Genomic DNA, 24,319 nt, shown 5'->3' on the forward strand with positions numbered 1-24,319 from the left:
CTCCTGCTTCCTAACACGCACACCCGTCTCACCCTTTTTTTGTTACGGAACCTCTGCTAAAATCAGACTGTTGCATGGCCAAGGTTTATTAAATTTATGCAAATCACAGCACAGTAACGGAGTTCTCCAGGCTGCAGAGAGTTCCAATTCTCAGTATTTGGGATAAGGAACTGTTTGAATAGCACAAACGCTTCCAATGCTGCTTTGAAAAGCAACTGACAGTTCTGATGGCAGACAGCTAATGACGGGAAAACAGCTTTAAATCAAGAACTGTGCACATCACTTATCCGTGCTTAAGTTTAAAAACTGCACTAAGAACATTGTTTCAGCAATACAAATACCTGTGATCTCCAGATATTTGTAACTCCAGGTTCCAGCCAGAGATTGAACGTTCCACCAAAGGTAGGGCAGACACCAGACACCATCCGAGCTGTGACCACGGAGCATCCCGCAGCTCTCCGACTGCCTCAGAAACACCTTAAACCCCACTCTCCACCCGAGACGAGGCAGTCTGAGCGACACCAAACCAGCGCCCGCGTTTGCACGTGCGCTCACGGGTGAACGATGTGATTCTTTACACACCTGGATTACCCGCACTTGTATCTGTCCAGGGCCCTGGAGCAGGAGACAAGCAGCCACCACACTCTCACTGCCTTCTGCAAGTTATTTACTAAGGTCAAAAGATTAACATGAACAATTCATATCAGTAAAGCTATTCAGCTACCAAAGCTAAGTGACAGCGAAGCATTTTCTGTGCCGTACCGTACGGCTGAGCAGTACCTTTTTCCCCTTACGTTCCTCAGCTCCGCAGTGACAAAGCAGCAGGAGATTGAGAGATTTACGCTCCAAACCCAAACCTCATTTTGAATCCGTACACCTTACATAGGGGTTAGAAAAGATGTGCCTGGCTAAGGAAGACCCACGTATCCTGACACATTTTGCAGAACGGAGCAGAACAAAAAGATATAACACCCAGCACCGCGTGAACAACTTCCAGTCCACTGCAATTATTTGCTATTTTGATGAACACTAAGCACCCTGCCCTAATGAATTCATTTAAGTACTAGCAGCATCTCCTAATGGGCATTAATTAAACTTTTCCAGCGTCTCTACCTTCACCAGAGAAAAGTAATTACTCACTGCTGTCCTACAGAGAGGGAAATAAAATCCACAGGATTAGGGTTTTTTATATTGAGTAAGTAGGGCAGATAGGAAAGCCTGCAATTTAGAGGCAAGTTGCTGTAGTTCGTAATTCCACGACATGAGCAATACTTCAGGCCTTGCATTGAGTAGAACGGTTTTCCTGCTACCTGTAAATAAGCCACAAAATAGAGTTTAATAATAGTACATAGGTCTGTCAAGGACGTAACTATTTGTCTTTTTCAAAATTCCTGAGAGAACACAGCGTAAGCCAGTTAGCTGTCACTTCAGCTATTCTGTACAGTTTAACCACCAGCTGTGCACACCCATCAACATTTCATACCTTATCTAGCAGCAAATACATTTTTAAAATACTTTTATTCCTAAATACGGCATATTAATGCTTCCGTAATAAGCCATTTAAAAAAACACATGCATGAGTGGCATCTGAAGATGTCAGAGATCTAGGATAACGGACAACAATATTTATTTATTCATACAAAACCGCTTTATACAATAGGGACCAACTCTCAATACAAAATAAAACCACAGCAATTTTGCCTTCAAACTTATGCCATTAGCATTTTTTGTCATATATCAAACACAACGCATTAAAGTTCACATTACAAACACTATCTTCCAAGGAAACACTGTCAACTTGAAGCAAAGCCAAGGCAATAACTATTTCAAAACATTGCTCAGCAATGGAAAACTATATTTGATTACTTATTGGTACTTCCACTCGATGGTACCCACAGTACTAAGCAGTTTTCGCAAACAAGTTCTCCCCACATCAAAGCATTTACAATCTAATCTCACTGCAAAGAAGATTAGTGAAATTACTGAGCGATAATAGTTTCGGCAACTGAGGTAAAAATACTTCCCTGGCACTTGCGGTCAGCTGATTTCTGAGGAATTCTTTAGACCAATAAAGGACGAAACAAGCCATTAAACATCGTTCCCCGGGATTAATACAGGGCTCTGCCTCTCTCTTACATAACAGGATTCTGAAATTCCCCCCAAGTACATGCATTAGGAGGAAATAATTTCTACAAACCTCAAACTTTAGGGCTTAGCTATTTCCTGATAGTTCTGTGGTTTTAGAGGAAATAAACTGGATGTTAATCCTCTTGCATTTAATGAGTAGGACCGGCAAATTCTGCCTCTGTCTATTGCAAGAAGGTCACAGCAAACTTGGCGTCTAACCAAAGCAACGTTGCATATACTGGCAATGAAATCTTAAAGGGGGGGAAGGCTTCAGCAGGTTGGGGTTCAGGTGTTTGTTCTTCTTGTTGTCTATTTGAGCAAAAACCACGTCAAAATGACTTAAAAATCCACCTATGTCCTTAGCTTTTTTCATACAAATCGGCGCAGGAGGGAAATACTTAATCAGCATGTTGACTTCCACTGAGTTCAAATTATTTGCCAGTGGGTTTATGCTTTGTTTTTTAATAATGCCAGGAAAAGAAGAAATAACTTACTTATATGCATCTCTGTATTCAGCTGTAGAATAAAGCTGGTAGGCCACCAGCTGCGCAAACATCAGAAATGTGCCAAACAGAATAGACCTGCCCTCATTTCTACTGCAGTTACACTTTTATTGTCAGCTTCCAAAAAAGTCTTGCAGGGAAAAGGAAAACTTAAATCAAGAGAGATACTTCTGCTTTTTGTTTCTATTTGTTCTTAAGAGAGTGATTTTTAGACCCAGACTCACTAAGTTTTACACTGGACACCACTCCCTGCTTCGTGCTGCTTTTTTCAGAATCCAAAGTACATGCCCAAGCCACTACGTGTACTACTTTTTCCTAAAGACTGGCTACAACTACAGCAACTATTTAAGAGACACAACACTTTTTAAACAGGCTTTCTCTAGCAAATCAGACAGTGAACCACCTAGTCAGCTAAGATTACATACATTTCATTTCGTTATCTTGAAGTTAACTTTGTTATAACCTTACACAAAACAAAAGCACAGAGTTGCACATCAGTTCCTTTGTTTCTTTCTTTCTTTTACTATCAGTCTTCACCATCCCAGGAATTTTACTTTCAATGTCTTAGAAGAATAATTTCTTTATTATTCTTTACTATTTCTTTATTATTCCTTTATTATTTTAAATCAGATACATTTTTCCTTAGGATATTAAGAATTAAAACTCGTTTAATTCTTTGCATTCACCCAGCTGCCTCATTTCAGGAGTTAAGAAAGATATATTTGCAGATACTCTAAGACTCACTCAATTGCAGATCCAAATCCCTCAGGCCATATTTTATATTTCTTTCTGGGAACCTTTTAGGCCAGGCACCAGAGGCTGCACCGCTCCGCTCGACACCCCGCAGCAGTGGGTCTCAGTTGCGGCCGTTGGAGACTGAGACGCCCTGAGTGACTCCCACAGTGTTCATGAAACATTTAAGAAGAGCAGATGGATTAAAAACGGGCTTAACTTCACCACGCAAGACTTGGTGACACTGGAAAATTCAGTCAAATAAGTTGAAAGTTACAGCTCTAGAGCAAAAACCACTTTCTACCCTAACATTATTTCCACTAACAACTTAATTTGACAAACTACATCACTGTATCGAGCAGTAATTAAGCAACCACTTCAGATGGAATTTGTTCTCTCATCCATTCTTTCATCAACATGAAAGATGATTTTTTTTTTTTTAAGTACATGTTTTTTTCTAGCTAAGCACAAAACTGGCGGATATGCCACTGCACCACTCCCACCTTGGTCAGGGGAATATGCTGAGACAGCTCTCCACCGGCACTCAGCACCGAGCAGGATACCGGGCGGCACAGGCAGCCGCTTCCTACCCCGTCGCGATCGCACGGGTGCAGCATTTCCACGTCAAAATTCCACGTCGAAGCTCTTGCGTTCCCACCCGCGAGCTGCGAAAGAGCACGTCGAGACCTTCACCTTCTCCAAGCGGGGGAAGGAGGATCCGAGGAGATGCCTGATGCCATGGCAGGAGAGGGCTCTGGCAGAGCGCTGCAGAAGGAATCAGCCACTATGGACTCCCCAAGACCGGTCACGGCCGTTCCCCCGTCCCAGCACGCCCCGTTTTGCCCACAGATGGGCAAGAGCTGACCAGCCCTTTCGAAGGGCAAACGGAGGAATCCCAGCAAAACGGTTCCCAAATCACACGGCACGTCCTCGCCTACATGCTGAAATGGTCCTTCATAGAAGAGACACAATTTGAATCCCAAACCATAATAGCAAACATTGAATTGCTCTCAAAATACAACTGCGAAACAATCCTAGGCCAAGGGAAATTAGTTTCTCCCTAAATGTTTTATCAAAAAACCCTCTGGCAAAGGCAGCAGGGACATTTCAGTAGAAATTCAGCACTAAATACATTCCTTTATATTCTCTGCATCCAAGCTTGATACACAGGCTAAACCACCAAGTATCAATGGTTGCTTTTCAGAGCAATTTCTGGCAGATGACTGCCCAGATCTCCTGAATTACATTTTTAAAATTTAAAATGGCCTTCGGTGTTCTTCATAGTTCAGAGAAACTGGCCAATGAGGCATACCTCAAACTGCATTTGATTTCCAGGAGGGAAACAACACTGGAACATACCAACCATTCGTTTTTATTTCTAAGACATAAAACCTTTATTCATATTCACACCACAAGTGAAGTGTCTAATGGCCAGGCCTAAAAACGGGTGTGGGTTTTTAGTGGGGTGGGGGAGGAAGGAAGCTTGGTTTTTTCTTTTAAATGACTACGATGTTTAGTCTATGATGCATGTTGAGCTGAAAACTGAAAGTGGTTTTATGTAAAGCTGTAATGGTCTGCAGACAGCTACTGAATGTTGTAAATCTGCAAGCCAAGAATCTAAGATGGAGTAAACATTACCCGGATTCACATCTTCCAGGTGCTTGAATGGTTGTTTTCAAGTAAAGTGGTTTCTTTAAAAAAAAAAAAAAATTTAAAAAATTTCCAATTTCAAGTCTTTATTTCCTGTTGTTAACAGGCTTCATAAACCAACCCTGGAAACACCCAGGTTGTGCCTCCCATCAGCAGTTACCTCCTCTGGCCCTGGGGCAGCCACCCTGCAGCAGCACACCGGCGGCATGGTCGGATGCCCCTGCCCCACGGGACAGCCCCACGGGACAGCCCGTGCTGTCGGATGTCACACCTGCACAGCTGGGAGCACGTTCTAGCCAAGAAACAACCAACACACCCTGCAACGCAAACACCTCGAGCTCTACCTGCCCGCGGGCGCAGCCCTCCCCAGGCATGCAGCCCGCGCACGCCCCGTGCACCAGTAGCCACCAGTGCCCAGGGGCCACAGGAGGCCCTGGACCCCCTCCCCGCAACAGGGGAAGCTCTTTCAAAAGCGCCTGTGCCAAGCTTGTCCTCATGCCCTGTCTCAGATTGCCACACTCTTGAACCCCAGACAGACATCCAAGTGTATATTTATATGTTTACAGTGCACAAAGGAAGGATGGGAGGGCTGCCGTGTCCCCGCTCCCTGAGAAGCCCAGGTGACACCCAGTGGTACAGGAACATTTGGGGCCGTAGGGGTTTCTCACGGACATTTCCAGTCTCCCCATGGCATTTACACTCAAAAGCAGACATGCTCTCCTCCCAGCTGGGCACACTTGGAGGGACGAGTTTCCCCCCCGGCAGAGGCATCCATAGCTGTGGGACCTCCACAGGTCCAAAGAGATAAAGTTTTAAATAACTGTTTAAATAACATCCAGCATGGGGGAAGCATTCCCATGTCTTCAGTTTGAAGGTATACTGGGACCAAATTAGAAAAAACCCTGAACATCTGTGCCTTCCCACACACGGTTATTAATTGGCACGTACAAGTCATGGGAACAGTAAGTGTTACAAGGCAAAGTTCAAGCAATTACTGAACCTTGTTGAACCTGACTCCAGGGACTGACCCTGGCACCCTACACGCCTGAAGACATTTTCCTACTATCGGGGATTATCTGCTGTGGGTTATGGCCTCTTACGTGTGCTGTGAGAGAAGGAGCAAAGTCCTAATCCTGCTCTTTTGTACCATTATCACATATTCCCACTCCTCGTACTTATTTCCTTTGTGCTGTAATTCCACCTGTCTCGCTGCGTAAGTTTTTCCAGGCTGGTGAACTCTTTCTTTGCATCCTCTCTCCTTCTGTCTCCAAGGTAAGTCGAGCAGTCACCCTCAAAGTACTCCCTAATATTATTCGTAGAAGTTGGCAGCACCAGCTTGCGACTTGCAGCTCCCACGTTCCCCACTGCATCCGACCTGCCCCACACGTGTCGGCTCAGGTGCCCGCGACACAGCGAAGACAAGGTGATGCTATCAGCTTCTTCCAAACAGCAGTGCCAGCCGCTGCCGGAGACGGTCCCGGATGGTGCCAGCCTCAAACACACACGTTTTTGTACAAGTGCAACGTACAACTCTTGTTGAGGCCACATTTGGGGTTAGGTTCTCACGTTAGGGCAATACTGGTCTGGGTTTGTAAGGATGTGTGTTGCCTGCTTCCCAACGCAGTGGATTTGAGATGACTTTAGTAACAGATAATTCACACAGTCACATTAACCTCGTTCACTGCCTTTACCACCTTTTTGAAAGAATACTTATCATGCAGATGGAAATAATGTGTTTCTAGACACCAAAACCCAGAATACTTCTGATGTTTATACAGCATCCATAATCCATATTCATAAGACACCAGCTGTTACATCGGATTGTATTTATTACCAAAAGTCAGAAATGAAACGGCACCGAAGTAAAACACAGTAAGAATCAATATTCAACTGTACCGAGATCTGACAGAGCTAGAATTCAAGCTTTACATTTTCATACAGGTAACTGAAGAGAGATGGCAATCCAGAGCTTAAAGGAATTAACTTTTTACTCGTATCTCAGGAAAATAATTTACAACAGACCAAGTTATACAAACTAGACTACTACTCAGCAAGTGAGGAGTGACACAGGATGGATAGTAAACACACCAGTGATTTTCAATTTGAAGAACTCACATTCAATTGAGAGCAACCAACAATTCATGAAAAATTACAGGCTTGAGAAACATATGTATTGAAAAGTAGCTTTAAGCAAACATTTTTAAAGGTATGAAAACACACTTTAAAAGCTCACTGTCAGAGAAAGCCCAGAGTTACGTCTAACAACCTCGGTGCGCTTTGCAGATGAAATCGCATTTCCACATAAGATCATTACTTTAGTAGGTTGCATTTGCATATGACAAAAAAAGCACAGTGACATAAAATTGAACAAAAGATTGCTATGATTGTGTTTCATATTGAAAGCTACACCTAAGCTAATCACAGAACATGGCGACGTGCAATCACCCCTATTTGCACTTGTAACAGCAGCACGGAGGGACAGCTCGCACAGGTTTTAACAGCCAGCGTGGGAAAATAAACCCCAGTATGCCTCGGTTTGCTGTGCCCGTAGTGGCGAACCCCTTTTCTCCATCAGTGCCTTTGCAGCCTCCTTCACGCCACACTGATGAACGCCCATCCTGGGGTACTCCCCTTTTCACCAAAAGTATATGCTCTTGCTTTTAAAACAGCTTGGAAGCCAGCCACCGTATTCAACTACTGCTGGTGTGTCATCTGGGAGCAGCTCCCGCTCCCACTGTGACCCGCTGAAGGCCCAAAAAAGATTAATTTAACACAGATTCAAATACCAATTAGCAACTGAGAAGATGAATTACTTAGGATTCAGGTTTCGATGATGGTGTAACAGCTCAATCCAAGTCTGCAATCTTCCTACTGCATTCTCCCCTCACCTTCTGTTCAGCAGAACTAAGGAATTTACTCTCAAACACAAAGAGCTCATATTTTTCTTAATCCAAATCTAGTACTCTCAGGCATACTATTGCTTTGAAGAAAAAAAATTGTTCCCATTCAGGGAACAAGATGCGATTTAACTAACAGCCCATGAATGCAACAAGTATTTCTTAAAAGGAGGCACCATGAATTAAAAACAAGAACCAGAAGAATGAATTCAAAGACCTTAAAGCAGACCATCAATCAAAACTAGTGTAATTTTTCAGCTGTCAATTTGAATGCACAATCCTTGTTGTATTTTAAGATTTTTTTTAAAGAATTATCAGCTGAAAAATATCTTGAAGCAGATGTTTCAATAATAAAGGAGCACGGTGCACATCAAGTTATACAAGCACAGCTTGTTTGCTTCAGGAATTTTCCAAAAGGACAGTTTTAAAGGGTCTTTGTTCTATAAAAGCAAAATGAAAATTCTTTTTAAAAAATTTAAGGAAATTGTATCCTCTGAGAGCGATAAAAACAGCCGTTTTCTACAACTGACTAGCATTTCATTAAAGCCAGCCAAGAATTCAAGAGCAATACCTAGACAAAAATTATGAAGATGAAATCTGCTGTTGAAATCATGGCTTCTAATACAGGTTCATCTTTATTTCATTCTTGGCTTCCTTCACATAGAACAGAAAGCCTCCTGCTACTGCATAGTAGAAGAATTACAGTTTCAAGGATTTTAAACAAGTTCTATGCTGTAAACCTAAGTTTGTGTGTTGTGTTTTTTTTTTTTAATAGAAAAGCAATATAAACACATATGCAAGAATTTCAATCAAAACAGTCTACCTGAATGAGAAAATTTCCTTCCAGGAATAACTGTAATACAAGCGTTTGATCATTCAGTCCTAGCGAAAAAATCTCATTCCCTTAAAGCGGGGGACACAGAGGAGGTGGGTTTGGAGAACGGCGACTGCGCTACCCGCTCCGCCACCAGCTCCGGGTAAACGCTGGCCTTACTCTGCGCTATTCTACTGGGTCTCCCCTGAGACACATCAAGGAACGGTACAGGGAAGAGAATGGCTCTCCTGAAGGGAACAAAAAAGTACAAATTAAAACCATGGTGTTAAGCAGCACAGTAACAAAAGCCACACGAGGCCTCGTTATCATTTGAAACTAACACGCCAAGAAAGAATAATTAGAGTGCGTTTCTGGCAAAATCATTAACACAGTACTCATCACGGTACAATTTAAGCAAAGGAGTATGTGAAAGGGAAAGGAAATATGTTCTATGCCAAGAATAATATGTTTATATAAAGATGAATATGAGAAACAAGATTACAAGTTACGTGCACATACTAATACCCATCCCTTGGGAAGTGCCTGACAGTCCTCTGCATCCACACATCCGACACGCAAACTAATAGCTTTTTGCACAAGGTGGCTCCCAAACTGCTATAGGACACACCATCGCTGCTGCCGATGCTTTAGAGAAATGACAGCCTCCAGCAGAAAGCGCTTCTGGTTCAGTTTTCTTTTTCAAGATGGCACATCTGTCTTCCGCCCAGGTTCATGAAACTGGAATACCCTACGCATTCGTTATAGCAACCCTTGGGCTTTTCTTGGTGCGGTAAAATGAATCCACCTCTCCTCCTTTTGTATAAAAATGGACCAGTTCCCCACACACTCTCAGCGGGGAGGGCAGCTTTCCACGCCAGCATCCCGCAGGCCTCCACCTAACGCGCGTCGAGAAGCACCCGAGCTGGCTGCCTTAGCCACTCCGACTAGCACAGTAACACATTAGGCTGCTTAATCACCGAGCCAGCCTACTGCCAGCTTCCAGAGAAAGACAAAATTAGGGTAATGCCTTTCCTCGGAGAGGCAAAATTATCCTTGTGTGTACTCTGATCTCTGTTTTAACATGGCACATTTAGAATTCATCTGATTTTGCAAAAACAGCCCCGGAGTGCGGCGTGCCCTCCTCTCTGCTGTAATTGCCAAACATGCAAATGTTTACCCCCACGCGGAGGCTTTGTACCTACCTCAAGCACAAGAGAAAATATAAATCAATCTTATATACTCAGCTTGGAGTATTATGTCTCGAGTGCTGAATCCTGATCTGAGTCACTGTATTTGTCATCACCGTTTTCATTCATTCTGCTGCAGAGAAGGGACCCCCATGCGCAAGCCGACTGCTAAACAATTCCATTAACTCCTGTCGGTAACGGAGGCGTTAGGGATCGATCGCCATGCAATTTACTGTCACATGAGAAAACGCGTCCAGCAATAAGTTGTCTTCCTGTAAGCTTGTACTAGATTTTGATCAAGAGAGCATTTTGGTAAGAAAAGGCCTTGCAAGCTTCAAGATCCTCAAGTCCCAAGAGCGTTCCATGATTGAGTGAAAGTTATTGACTCAAAAAAAAAAAGAAATTAGTTGGGTACTGAGAACCTCAGAGTACTACATCCACCTGTCAACCATCTCATTCTCTGTACGAATGTACTCAAATAAAGCAACAGATCTGAAGCAGTTAGTGACGACACGACGGAAGGCTGCAGACTACGGTTGAGCACACACAAAGCGGCAACACGTGACAGGTTTGGACAGGGTGTACTGTATTGTAAACAGCATGAAGGACCAAAAAAAAAAATAAAGAACCCATGAGCTCTATGAGCATGAGCTGGGAAGTCCTCCACGTGCCCCAGCTGGGAAGAAAAACCATCAAAGTGTGAACTGACACCTTACTGTAGGCCAGGCAATCCAGGCTGGAGAGAATGAACAAATGGCCCCGTCGGAGAAAGACCTTGGGCCATGACCGTGAAAGTCAGCTATGAAACAAATACATAGAAAACCAAGGTTTAATAGTTTCAGGAGTACTGATACTATTAAAAAAAAATTTAGCCTGGAGGAGACTTTTCATCATTTTAAATCTTGCTGCATTTTTTGATTAAAGATGAGTTTTGATGCAACGGAACCAACATGATTCTCTCAATAATCAAGGGACAAACTATGTGCTCTGGAAGCATTTCTCAAGTGGAAGAACTACAAGACTATGCCCGTTAGAGTGGCCGTGAAACCACAATAATTGCCACAGAGTAGCTGTGTTCATCAAAGCTCCTTAGTTTGGAAGGAGAACACGTTCCTTCCTACGTAGTATCTGGCAACTTGGGCTGCAAAAAGAGGAACTTGCAGATAATCAGTAATTTTTGTTACTTTAAGTCTGCAACCTAGTTCTGATGTATTTTGGCTACCACGCTGCTATGAAGAAAGAAGGCATTCAAAGTTACATTGATGAGTATTTTAGCAAGCGGGCTCGCCTGCACATACAAACATCTTTCTGGCTAAATCTGAATGCCATACGCAACTAGTAGGTTCCTTTAGAGGATGAACTTCGCACTCAAAGACAATGGATTTGACTACAGCAAAATGTTTTAGTTTTTCCTTAATGGAAATAAAAGAACCTGCAGCAGTGCCAGCTAGTTACAAGGCTAATGTACTAATCTGAGTAACACCGGACGGGGAAGGTCCTTGAACCACACGGCAGCCATCGTTTGGATGCACGTAAGCAGGTGATTAGCTTGAAACCAGCACTTACTAAGTCTGGCTAAAATACAAACGCGCTCATTAGGATGAGCCAGCCTACATTAGCATGCGTGCACACACATACAAATACCACGTTGCACAAAAAGCCTTATTTCTCCGTACTGCCGTTTTGCTCATCTGATCAAGATGATGATGAATTATACAAAATAGATGTACGGTTATAATCTCAAACATCAACTAAAATGAAGGGAAACCTAGCTTTTATTCAGACAACTTGGATCCCAGTATCCGTCCAGGGATATTGGCAGAGAGCTTGAGATTGGCCTTCTGCAGACTTTGCTACATCAGCCTCTACCGATCCCAGAACCGAAGCTTTTCCGGCCATCCTGCACGCACCAAGCCAGACCCCGTCTGGGGCAGACCTGTGGCACCCATGACGCTCATCCCCGGCTGCAGCACACCGATCTTGTTCACCCTCCTCGGCAAGTAAGGATGGAGTAAGAAAGGGAAGGACAAATTTCTTCATCAACAAAATGGTCCATCATTTGTGATGTGCAGTTAACAGATGGCGTTCAAATTAACATTCATATCTTTCAAGTGTCTTATCAAACAAGACTAAACAGCATCTTGAAATTTCCATTTTAAATTTTCTATGAGCTTGCTAGAAGTATCACAGACAGATTTTACTGCTGTCAACTAAAGCTGTTGCTGCCTTTAATAAAGGACTACATCACTACATAAAATAAAGCAGTCCAGTCCCCCGACACGCTGTTCAAGGCCATCAGGACACCTGCACAGACTTCACCTGGAAGATGGAGCCAGTTCTTAAAAACACCAAAGCTGCCCTTCTAAAACACGGAGGCCGATCATGAGCATCAAGGCTTTGTACATCCCCTAAAATTCAGAGACAAGGTGACCGATTCCTCGCTGTTGCGGTAAAGACCCCCGAAGTTGAATCCTCCCAGACTCCTGTCCCAGTAGAGCTCAAACCTGAAGAGCCTTTCAGCACGACGGTCCGTTTGAGAGAGCGTGGTTTCGACCGGAAAAAAACATGAAATGCGGGGCTTTGAAACCAGTGATGCAATTACGGGTCTCTGAGAATTCAGACATATTATGAGCGCACCACGGACCGCCAGCTCCCAGCCCTCGTTCCCTTCACCACCCCCCACATCTTCCCAGCCAGCGAGGCTGGATTACTCTGGATCACAAGGGGTAGAAGGGAAGCCAAATTCAAAGTCACAGGTCTTCACAGAGAACGCTTGTCAACAACTTTTATAATTGCATATATCCTAACTGGAATATTGCCACTGAACACCACTGCGGTGACCTTGGGGGGGGGGGGGGGAGGAAAAAAACCCAACCAAGAAAACCAGCATGCTTTAAAATACTGTATTTAAAGGCATTAAGTCTAACACAGAAAATTACTGCAAAAATCATCTGATGTGGTAAATAAGCTCGCAGTATGTTCCTGTATGGGAAAAATTGCTGGATCTGAAGCTTCAATTTGATTTGTTCCAAGAGTTACATAAAATCAGCATTAAAATGTTAGTTCTCTTTTTACAACTCAACCCAGCGTTCAGTTTACAAGCTCCGGATGACTATGCTAAATAGCACAGGTCTTTGCAAGACTCCAGCAGTAGTCTCCTTCTGCTGAGAAAACTGTTTCTGTATTTTAACCAGTTACTAATCCCCAAGAGAATTCCGCTCTTCTCTTTCGGCAGCTGCACTGCTGCACAACGCTCACCCAGCGAGAGCCTCATTCAAAGTCTATTGATACCTTGCTAAAAGTCTATTTGAAAATCCACTACGCCAAAATACTTGGATTTGATTAAACCAAGCAGCGAACCTTCAATAACTAACAGAATTTCTTCTAAAAAGCAACACACTCTCCTCTTTATGGGGTAGTTATTCACATGCACTACAGTTTCATTCTTAACTATAGTTTTAACCAACTTGGTGGAATCAGAAGTCAGTCCTGTTTATCTCCTGGGCCCTTTTCCCATCGGCACCGTATTTCCTCACCGATCGAACATATAACGAACAGGCAACACATCGCTGCTTAGTACTTCATATTTGGAACTCCAAATGAACATCTGGCCCCAGCCATTTTCTACTATTCATTGTATCAACTTTTTCTAAAATCTTTTCTACCAGTTTTAACTTGATGGTTTGAGACATCTCTGTTACGGAAAGTCCCAGGACAGGAATACCCCTACCTCCCTCCATAGTAAACACAAGAAATTCCTTTGATCTTCTAACTATAGTTTCATCTTCCACAAGCTTTCTCTTTTTAAAGGAGATTTATTATTGTCCTCTATCTCAAACAATTTGTTCCTCAGGTTTTTTTATACTCTTATTTTACATTTAACTTGCAGCAGTTTTTATTTTCTTCATTCAGATGAGATTGCCAATTTTGGAAATAAAGATATCTTTCAAAGCCTACCAGGCTTCTCTAAGTGCTTTTAAGGTATGGGTTTGGTTTTGGTGGGGTTTTGGTGTTTGGTTTTTTTTTTCCACTGCTGTTTTGCTTTTGTTTTCTAAATTTAACCGGTGATATGCATCAGGACCAACTGCACAGTCTCTATATAGAGGATGACTTTTCATTAGTGGTCGAACAAGGACAATCTGACTTAAAATACGTATTACCTCAAGTCAAACAGCAATCCATCAGATATGAAAGAAGTACAAGACGGGTATTAAACAAAGAAGTCATGTAAGAAATATTACACACAACAGTCATAGAGATCCTGCTATCAGTTGGGATTCAGAGAAAAAAAATGGTTTTACCAAAGGCAGTTTCTTTATAACACCTCAAGCTCACACCGGGATTGCCTGACCAGGAAAGCAGTACGTCGGAAACTCGTTACACTGGGAATCATTAACTCGTGTGACTGCAGGTGCCACTATTCAGTATTCACTTGACATCTGACAGGCACGTTGATAAAGATTTTATCACAACAATCCGGTATCGTTAGGTAATTAAAGTGTACTCAAAATTAATCCAAATCCACGGAAAAAGAAGACCCAGTCTGTTCTCTGGGTTCGCCTTTGCCATGGCTCTACGCTGTTGGTTTCTCATCTGCCGTTCCCGCCCTGCCCATTTACCACCACCCGGCTCCAACCGCTTCCTACAAGGACCATGAAAATCCACGGAACGCCGTTTCTTCGCGTACCGGACCCCGAACTCGGGAACAGCCGCCGCCGCCCCCCCCCCCCCCCGCACAAAAACGCGGGACCAGGGACCCTCCGGGAGCGACGGAATCGCCCGGAGCCTCCGCTCAGCTCCGTAACGCGGCCGCTGCCCGCTCCGCCGAGCCCCGCACGGACACCCGAAACGCAGCGGCGTGGAACCAAGCGGCCCCCTCGGCCCCGGAGCCGCTGGGCAGCGCTGCCGGGCAGAGGCAGGGAGGGAGCGGACCGGGCCCTCGCCCCGCCGGGACAGCGGCGCCCCCCGGGCTCGGCCACCGGGACGGGCCACCCGCCCGCGGGCTCGGACCGTGGCACCGGCGGCGGGACGAGGCGGCGGCCCGCGGAGGCCAGCCCGCTAGCGAGGCCGGCGGTCCTCGACGGGCCGGGGCGGGAGGGGGGGAAGCGAGCGCCGCCCGCCGGCGCCTCCCCGGGGCCGAGGCGGGACTCCGGGGCCGCCCACCGCCCCACGCTGCAGCGGGGCCGCCCGCCCCGGCCGGCGGAGGCGCCCTCCCGGAGCCGAGGAAACTTTCGCACCCCGCCGAGGCCCTCCCGCCGCCCCGCAGGGCGCCGGCGCGGCTGGGCCTACCCGCGGCCGGCTCGGCGGCGGCGCGGACAGCGGCGGGGCGGGCCGCGGGTCCGGCGGGCGCGGCGCGGCCTGCGGCGGCCGGCTCACCTGGGCGCACGGTCTTGAGGCGCACGGGCTCCCTGAAGTGCCGGACGACGGCCAGCGTGTCGCGGTGCGTGAGGCCGCTGACGGGGGTACCGTTCACCTCCAGCAGCACGTCGCCCGGCGCCGGCGCCTTGCCCGAGAGCAGCACGGGGCCCGGCGCGCCCTCGCCGCCCGGCGGCAGGCGGCCCGCCAGGTAGGGGAACTCGCCGCGCTCGGCGCCGCCGCGCAGGAGGTCGGGGTCGGGGCCCGCCGGGCCGCCCCAGGACACCACGCACTCCTGCACCTTGCTCAGCCAGTGCCGCTTCTTCCGCAGCGTCTTGGACATGCCGCACCACGGGGCGCCGCTGCCCGCCCCGCGCCGCCGCTCCCTCCCCGGCCGCGGCTGCCGCCCGACTGCCGCCCCGCCGCGGAGGCGCCCCGCCCCGCCCGGCCGCGCCCCGCCCCCGCCGCGCGCGCCCCCGAGCCCCGGCCCCGCCCCCGCCGCGCGCCGCCGGCCCCGCCCCGCCCCCGCCGCACCCTGTGGGCCGCGCTGGCCACGCCCCCCCGCCCGCCGCGCCGCCGGCCCCCCCCGGGGCGGGGCTTGTGCCGTCACGGCCAGCGCTGCGGCCGCGATGGGCGTCCCGGCCCCGGCCCCGCCAGGGCGTCGCCAGGCCCGTGCCGCGGGCTGGGTGTGGCCTCCTCGGCCAGGAGCAGCCCCTCAGACTGGGCCCGCCTCGGCCGGGTTGTCCCCTCAGGCGGGATGTCCCCTCAGCCGGGATGTCCTCTCAGGCGGGACCCCCCCTCAACCGGGATCTCCCCTCAGCCACGATGTCCCCTCAGGCGGGACCCCCCTCAGCCGGGATCTCCCCTCAGCCAGGGTCTCCCCTCAGCTGGGACCCCCCTGGGCTGGGACCCCCCTCAATCAGGATCTCCCCTCAGCCTGGAGCCCCCTCAGCCAGCGCCTGCCTCGGCCTGGCTGTGCAGTGCCACGCTGTGCCGTGGTGGCACTTTGGAGAATCTCGGCTGAGGGAGGGCCGCCATCCCCTCTGCCGGGAGCTCCTTGCATCAGCCCCGGCGCCTCGCACCGTCCTTCACTCGTGCGGAGCGAGCTGTGCCGCACCTCTCCCAACCACTCTCCACGGTTGCATTTACTGCCTGCACGGCCAAGCAGAGTGCCGGGCTCCGCGTGGCCGCCATCGCTGGAGCCAGCTGGGCCGAAGCTGGCTTGAGCACATCGGGTCAAAGCAGAGGTCAAAATGATGGCTACAATTTAGATATACCTGTCAAGATATTTTTTCCACAGGAAACACAAATCCAGTGCATTCGCTCTCCACATGAGCTTTTTTATTTAGCTACATCTCAAAGATTTCAGCGTAGCAATTAGCTCATGCCAGGTATGAGTTACACTCCAGATACGCGCTACGAAAATCGCGGTCTTTGGGAGCATAGTGCAGCTGTTTAACAAGTGAAACGCTAAAAGCTACTAACCACAGGAAAGTTTGTTCAAAATCAGTGTCACCACTGTAAAGGCTGAAAATTAATCCTTTGAAAGCTTTATGATTCAAATGGCAAATTTCTCTGCCCAGTCCTCTTAAACTGTTTTTCTCTTACACAGAGGCTGAATTTCCGCTGCAAATCTTTTTTGACGTCTACAGTGTTTTAGAAGTGAAGGCTGCAGCTGTGCCCTGTGGGCAGAAGTCCTCCCTGAGCAGGTGGGGCTGCATTAAACCTGAGTCCTGAGAAGGTGCAGCGTTGCCATTGTTTGCAAATAAGAGGTGTGACTTTGCATAACTCAAATACTTCTTTCCCTTCCATAGGAGGAAATGAAGAAGCCGGTATCTGCGGAGTCCAAAGAATGTTTGCTGAGTTGTAAAACAATGGATGTTTGTTTCCACTGCTGTGTCCCTGTGTTCACCTCGTTTGCACCACAGAGCACATGAGAAGTATCACATTTCAACACAGAACGTTTTGCAATGGTAAATAGCAGCAAATGGTTAATTTCTGCGTAGTACAGAAACCACTAAGAAACCTGCTCAATAACTTCTGTTACAAGATAGTTTCCAGATCTTGCAGATTCCTCTCTACCTTTAAGGCCTGCTAGCCTATGACTTACCCAAAAGAGCAAGAATGCTGCCAAAGAAGTTAGAAGAATGCCAATCTTACAACAAAGCTGTGCTCGCTGGGGTAAAACAATGTAATCCAAACTTGTCTGGGACGTGAACCAAATGCTCCGGCATTAATAGAGTAGCCACAAGCGCAGGTTTAGCTCTTGGTGCTATTTGATGTACAGCAGGCTGTCTGCCAACGAGCATGGAAAAAGCTGCCGGAGATAAATTTTCTTTCACACTTGCAGAATGCAAGCAAGAAGGCTGAAAGCTTTGTGGCGTTCCCAATCTGGACATTAAAAGGAACACTGTCATGTGATTTAAAACCAACCTTCGGTATTTTACACAGGAATTGTGACACCAGACATGATCCGTGATTTATAAGCTGCCAGCCATCGCCTGTGCCAGAGGTTCCAGAGAATACACGCAACCATGTGTAGACAGCATGGACATCTCAAGGAGGAGAGGAGTGTCCTTTTCAGTCCAGAGTTAGCAGTTCACCCGTCCCCCTAAACAGAAGGCCTGTCCGCCTCTTATCTTGTGAAAATACAACTCAGTCTTTTCACTGGCTGAGACTTTCAAACCTCGGAGCGAGATGCCCACTGCATTTACACACCCGAAATGGGGGACAGCTTCAGAACTGCTGAGCTTGATGTGCTAGCTAATGACACTAATAACAAACGCAAGTCATGGAGCTGCTGTTCCTTCAGTGAAAGTCCTGTTGTCTTTAGCATAAATTTGAAAGCCAAAATAAGCTGCCTAATCCTATGTAAATTTTATGAAGCTCCCCACCTCCACAGTCCTGGTGAGTTGTGCAAGTTAGTTATCCATACAGACGATAATCCTCTTCTGCAGCTGCGCCTTTGCCTTCCAGTCTCCTTGTATTCTGAGAGAGTAAGTGGTGTTGAATATATTTATTTTCTCAGCACCACTCACTAATCACCCATCTCCTCCTCAGTGCTCGGGGGGTGGGTGCGTTGATGCCACGTTCGAATCCCGAGATGCGCGAAGCCTCTCTCGGATGGTGACCACAGCCTGCGGGGCTCCTTTGGGTGTCACCGCTGCCGGGGTCACTGCTGGAGATGGGGGCAGTCCCCGCAGGCCACCCTCTGTTTCGGGGTAGCCCACCCCACACAGCACATCTTACCCCGCAGGACCTGCTTTATTGTTCTGTCACAAACAAACTTTGAAATGTGAACAAAGCGCCTGGGAGCTGATGGACAATTTTAATTCTCATGCCACATGACGAAGAGTTTGTTCGCCCTGCTTTCCTTCCTCCCTTCTGATTACTCATTGCAGCTCACAGACACGTGAAGTGTCTGCACCTCCTCGCAGTGATCAGAAGGAATGTGCTCTGCACCACCACCAGCCCCAGCCTACCGAGGTGTGAAGAAGTGTGTTTACTGAGCGCTACCGTTTGAAATCGCAGCGAGCGAAAAGGGGCCATCAAAGAGACATCAGTGCTCCAGCGTCTTCATCACCCATCGTGCCGTGGCAGCTGCCATCCCTCTCTGCTATTGGCATCGGCACACGTACAGATGTGATGAAAACAGGGTGCTGAGCCCTGCCACATCAGAACTAAGGACATAAACTGCTTCACAGCAGCGCAACTTCTTGGTAGGCAGGGAAGTGAAGTTTGTTTATCACACTGCCAAAGTTCAAAGGCAATCAAAACAGCACAAACATGTCAGGCTGCTGTTTAATTAGAGCGTGAAGACACACTTTCTCGGAGAGGACAGAAAGGGAATTGTGGTGTTACATTTGGACTCCTCCAAAGTCCTTCTCTTAGTGCCCAACACTTGGAACTGTCCGTGCTACCTGCAGTCCATCAGTCCTGCGCTTAGAGGGAAGAGCCCCAGACGCAAAATACTCAACACAAACACAAAATAAGAACGATTCCATCCTCAGCAAGGATGAAATGAAAGCAAGTTGCACCAGTACAGAGCAATGTGCAGACATCTGTATGTGTAGAAGTGTCTTATTTTCTGTCCTGCCAGTGACTGGGCACACAGGAGCTCTGACTGTCTCACTACGATACTACCTGACCACAATGCCGTTAAAGCTTTTGGGAAAACCAGCGGTGATGGTTGACTGCACTGCATTAAATGAAAACGAAAATAGTTGCCAGGGAGGAGCAGTAGGAACAGCATTCCTCCCTAACAGAAGCACTCATCTCAAACACGGGGTAACAAATTATTCAGCAAGCTACGTGCCTCCAAGGAAGGATAAACAAATCACGGTTGGATGAGAGTGGTTCAAAGCCAGGCACTTTCTATTCTGCGGACAGATGTATCCAGGACTGTCTATTTGAAAATTCTGTGACCCTAAGATACAGTTATCTGAAGGCAAACTTTTAAACACATCATAAATTAACTTATACAGGAGCAAAAGCTGTCATGCAAGCAGATCTTACCAGGGAATTTCGTCAAGCTCCAAAACAGCTTAGAGAATAAACCCAAGTCTTAACAGAGATCTGTGTCAACCTGGGCTGACTGACTAATTCCTGGTCTCTGGACTCCTCACCTGGGAGCAGAGAATGTGTCAGCCCCAGCAGGCTGTAGATCAGTATCAATGAATGCTTCACCGATACAAAGCCGCTCCATAAATCTGCGTGTATTTAATATACACATTGCCACAGCGTGCAAACGAGAAGCAACACCAGCAAGGCTAGCATTCATGCAGCATTACATCCTTCTCTCCTCTCTCTGCCCCCTTTCCACAAATAAAAAACCACCCTTGAGCAATGCAAATATTAACTAGTGATCATGAGATATGATAGGCATTGAATGTCTCATAAATAGTCAGGCAAAGTTTTCAAACAGGAGCATTGGTCTGGGAATTTACTATGTTTTGACCGCAATTTTACAGTAAATTAATTCAGATCAGATCCTCTGTATGCCTCAACTTCCCAGCTGCACATTCAACAACATTTCACACCTGAAACACCACAAATTCCTTTAAACTAATGCTCATAAAACGGAAGAAACATCCATGGAGGGAGGCTGCTTATAGCCAGATCCCTGCAATGGAGAACATGAGAAAAAAAAAAAACCACACCAAATGGTTTGTTTGCTTGACACAAGCATCTGCCAACAGGTTAAAAGCTTGGACAACTGATGAGTCTGCTCCTGCCCTGTGCTGTACTTGCTTTGCACAATGACAGCAGTGTTTAGGTATCCTCAAGCTGGCAAAAGAAAAAAGAAAAAAAAAAAAAGGCAAAAAGCTGGGGGGAGAGAACAACAAGCAAGGCACTGCTGAAAGAGGGAAATAATTTCCATCTGCAGGTGTAATGCAGATCTGTGCGTAGCACACAGTAATATGCTCGCAAGCACTTTTTGTCTGCTTTGCCGTTTCTTGTGCAACTCACCCTCAAGAGTCAAAACTTCTAGAACTGCAAAAAAAAAAGTAGCTACAGAGATTGCTCCGCGTACGCCTGCTGCAAGTGCGGCTGGTTGCTGCTGTAGCTTTCTGTATACGAGTTAACAAGATGAGCTAAGAGGACTTGTCAAAGTGAATAAGGAAGCAGCCTATGCAAATACCCCTCAGCCGCTCGCTCTGGGACGCACATGAAACGTCTGCAGTGCAATGTGATCAAGCGCTGCAGATGCCGATGAATGCAAAGTGGGGATAAAGGCCCAGTCAAACAGTGAACTGAGAGTCACGCAGTCATACGGAATCACAGCTAAGCATGGGTTTGAAGCCTACATATTGGATTTAGAGCCTAAAAGTAGTAATGGAGCGTTTAAGTCTAGAGCTTAGTGCTTTGCGGAAGAATCAAGGCTGGATAAGACCAGTGGGCTGCGCAGACATGGTGCGGGGAGGCGAGCGGGACCGAGGGGTTCGGGCAGTGAGGACGCCAGGGCGGCAGGGCCAAGGCGGCGTTCGCAGGCGGCTGTAGTGGCAGACCGCTGATCAGTCATCTGGGTATTTGCAGTCAGGGGACATTTGAGAAATGAATGCACATCCCAGCTCTTAGTGAGAACCAACCTGATCTCCGCTGGTCCTGTCATTTCGTGCTCTGCCTTCTGCATCACTGAGGGGACACATCCCCCCCGAACGCTTCCGAAGTCTGCTGCATGCTGGGTTTACGGAGGCGAATCTTTACTCCTTACAGCACTTCCGTGTGCTGTAATGTTCAGGTTACTGCCAGCTCAGGACTTGAACCAGGCAATTTAGATTGAGGAGAGGGACTGGTTTCTTACTCTTTCAAGCTAGGCTCGTTTGTGGTCTGCTTGCATACTGGAGGGAGGACTTTTTGTCTGTGAATCCATAATCATTCATAGGAACGGAATTATCTGTTGCAAGTATTTCCTCTTAAGAGCTTACCTAAACCAAATGAAATTCAACCAGTTTGAACCACTACTTCTGGTGCATTATTTAGACCATTTATCAGAAACAGAGGAAGCTGTCAGTTTGATGATGTTTTACCATGTTCATCAATCCAGCCATTTCTCTCCGTTCGAGTGTTTCTGATCATCACCCACTGAAATCCCTTGCTTGAACCCTCTTCCTGGTGTCAGCCCGCTTCACCAGCAGCCTAGTTAGCATCTGTAAGCGATTCAGCTCTGTCAGTGGTTTTACATCTTTAATAGGATCTGAAATATCTGTAGCAGCCTTGTCAAGTTTTATAGCCCTGTTCACAGGGATTTGGGATAGCTGACATGGTCCAAAAGCCTACCCCAGTCTCTGCCTGATAAATGTAATCCCCAGTCCCTCTCTGATTCCTGCTCCTTTTCACCAGTCGCTTTCTCTCTCCTAACTGGGTATATGAGCAGCTGGGGAAACAAGGGGGAGCAGACCAAGCTCATGGAGCAGCACCACAAGCACGCTGTGTCCATACACTCAAACGTCCCCGGAGAGCACAGAAGGAAAATCCACTTTCTTGAGAGCAGATGCCCACTCCTGTAAGTCATTGCCTTCTGGGACCTCAAGAATCCTACAGTTATTTGCAGGCTGTACTACAGTCTGCTCTTGTCTTTCAGAGACAAGCTATTTCTATCATAGCCACGACAGTGGATCTGAACCAGTGCTGGGGGGCGGTTTGAGATGCTGTCCTGCCCTCCCTAGTTACACCGATCCTACTGAAAGAGGAGCCATCAGGGAGGAGACGAGGTTTGAGCTGCAACAACGCACTGACAATTTTCTTTATTTCTAGAAAACAGGACAAAGGAGGAGCAATGGAGTGTTGGGACCAGAAAAAAACACGTCTCGTGCCCCTCCCTGCCCCTCCTGCGTCTGGAAGGAGAACTAGTTGCCTGCCTCTGCGAGCTGGCAGCGTGCGCGTCAGCCTTCTCCGGGGGGTCGCTCCCCGGTGTCCGAGGTGCGATTTCAGACTAACACAACCAGCCTTTTGTTTTGCTGCTATTGTACACGTAGCTGGCTTTGTTGCTTTGAGGATCTCTTCCAACTGCACTACCATTTCAGAAAGCCTCATTTGAGCAAATAAACCTTGCCCAGCTGAAGAAGGATGGCTGCGTTCGTTATTCCTAGCAACGTGATAATTCATATCTGGTTACACTACTCTGTGCAAAGCTATATGATTAATGCATTTCTTGTATTTCCATGATTAGTATTTAAACATCAGCAATGGCATGCAAAGGTTTTTACAGACTTATTTAGCAAAGACTGTCCCCATTCTTCTTTTTTTAATGTTAATAATGTAGTTAGAGTCTCAGTAGATCTGTCATAAAAAATATTATCAAAGGAACCAAGATAAGTGCAGAATTATTTGCTGTTTGGAAAATCCAGACACATCACAGAAAGCAATAATAACACAAAATAACTTTGATAAAAGTTTTACAGAAAGCTTTTTTTACAGCCCCAGCAGTAATTACAGCTCATATTGAAATAAGCTTCTTACATTGAGTTTAAGTTAATTTACATTTTAGCACAAGAAATCGAATAATGCACTCTGACAGAACAGACTTCACCTCAAGGGACGGGTCATCCAGCTGTCGCAACCATAGGTGAAGAACTTGGCAAAAGTATACCTGGGGTTCAGCGGAGATCTGTAGAGAGGTGTCTGGCCCCTCGTTTTGCTCCTCAGCAAATGGCAGAGCATCAGGGGGTGGAAAAGGGACTCCAAGGATTCTGCCAGCAGCGCCCTTCCCAGGCCGCCGGCCCGGCCGGCACGGCTGGAGCAGGAGGGTGCTCGCCCCCCAAACCCTCTGCCAGGCGCCGGGCTCACTGCCGGCTTCGGGATCCAGGTCCCGAGCGGGTGCTGCCGACAGCACCCAGGGGACCCCGTCCGTCCCCCAACTGCTGCCGCAGCTCACCCAGACCCCTCCCGCACTCGGGGAAGAAAGGTCTCCTTACTTTCCGTGGCTACCGTGGCAATCCTGCTGTGCGGTGCAATGGCTGAGCATCCGCTGACTGAGAAATAAACTGTCATCTTGCCACTGCACCCTGTTCAATTCCCAGATTCTCCGTTTCCCTGGGGTTTTCAGTGCGTTTAAGGGGCAGTATCAGAATCAGAGGCCATTTCAAATGTCACTGTTCCTCAAAGAGCACTGGTGAGACACCTTTCTCTAAGTCATTCTTTTTTCTCCTTTCCTCCCTGTGCCCAGTCTTATCAACCAGACAAAAATTACCACCAGTATGTTACGACATCCATAATTCTGGAAGTCCTGTTCTATTTTAATTCAGTTTTAAAATTACTGTGTTTAGACACATTGAGACAGATTTTTTAGATTTTTTTTTTTTTTTCCTGGCAGTGTTTATACAGCAATACATGTCACTGTAGACCAAAACTTGATTAGTACTTCTGGTTTTTGTTATCAAGCTAATAGCAAAGGACCCTTTTGGCATAAATTGGATATAATAGAAGCTTCATAGGTTTGCCATTATACTTTACCATTATCATTTAGAGCTAGTTTCTTTTGTAGTCATTAATGAATAATGACAATATAATAATCTTCAAAGCTCACCATTCCAGCACCAACCTTTCCTCTGA

The 24,319-nt window shown here is 46.9% G+C and overlaps 1 protein-coding gene across 4 annotated transcripts in view; it reads right to left on the minus strand.

The window, feature by feature from the left end:
- MAGI3 (membrane associated guanylate kinase, WW and PDZ domain containing 3) overlaps window positions 1-15,676 on the minus strand; it is a 72,323-nt gene extending 56,647 nt beyond the window's left edge. For all 4 annotated transcript variants that reach the window (XM_075776111.1, XM_075776114.1, XM_075776110.1 and 1 more), the window contains exon 1: window positions 15,287-15,676. In XM_075776111.1, coding sequence (XP_075632226.1) covers window positions 15,287-15,608 — 322 coding nt within the window. In that variant the 5' untranslated portion in view covers window positions 15,609-15,676. The remainder of the gene's footprint in view (window positions 1-15,286) is intronic.
- Window positions 15,677-24,319: the final 8,643 nt, after the last annotated feature.

The sequence above is a fragment of the Balearica regulorum genome, chromosome 25 (genome assembly GCF_011004875.1).
Source record: "Balearica regulorum gibbericeps isolate bBalReg1 chromosome 25, bBalReg1.pri, whole genome shotgun sequence".
NCBI lineage: Eukaryota > Metazoa > Chordata > Aves > Gruiformes > Gruidae > Balearica > Balearica regulorum.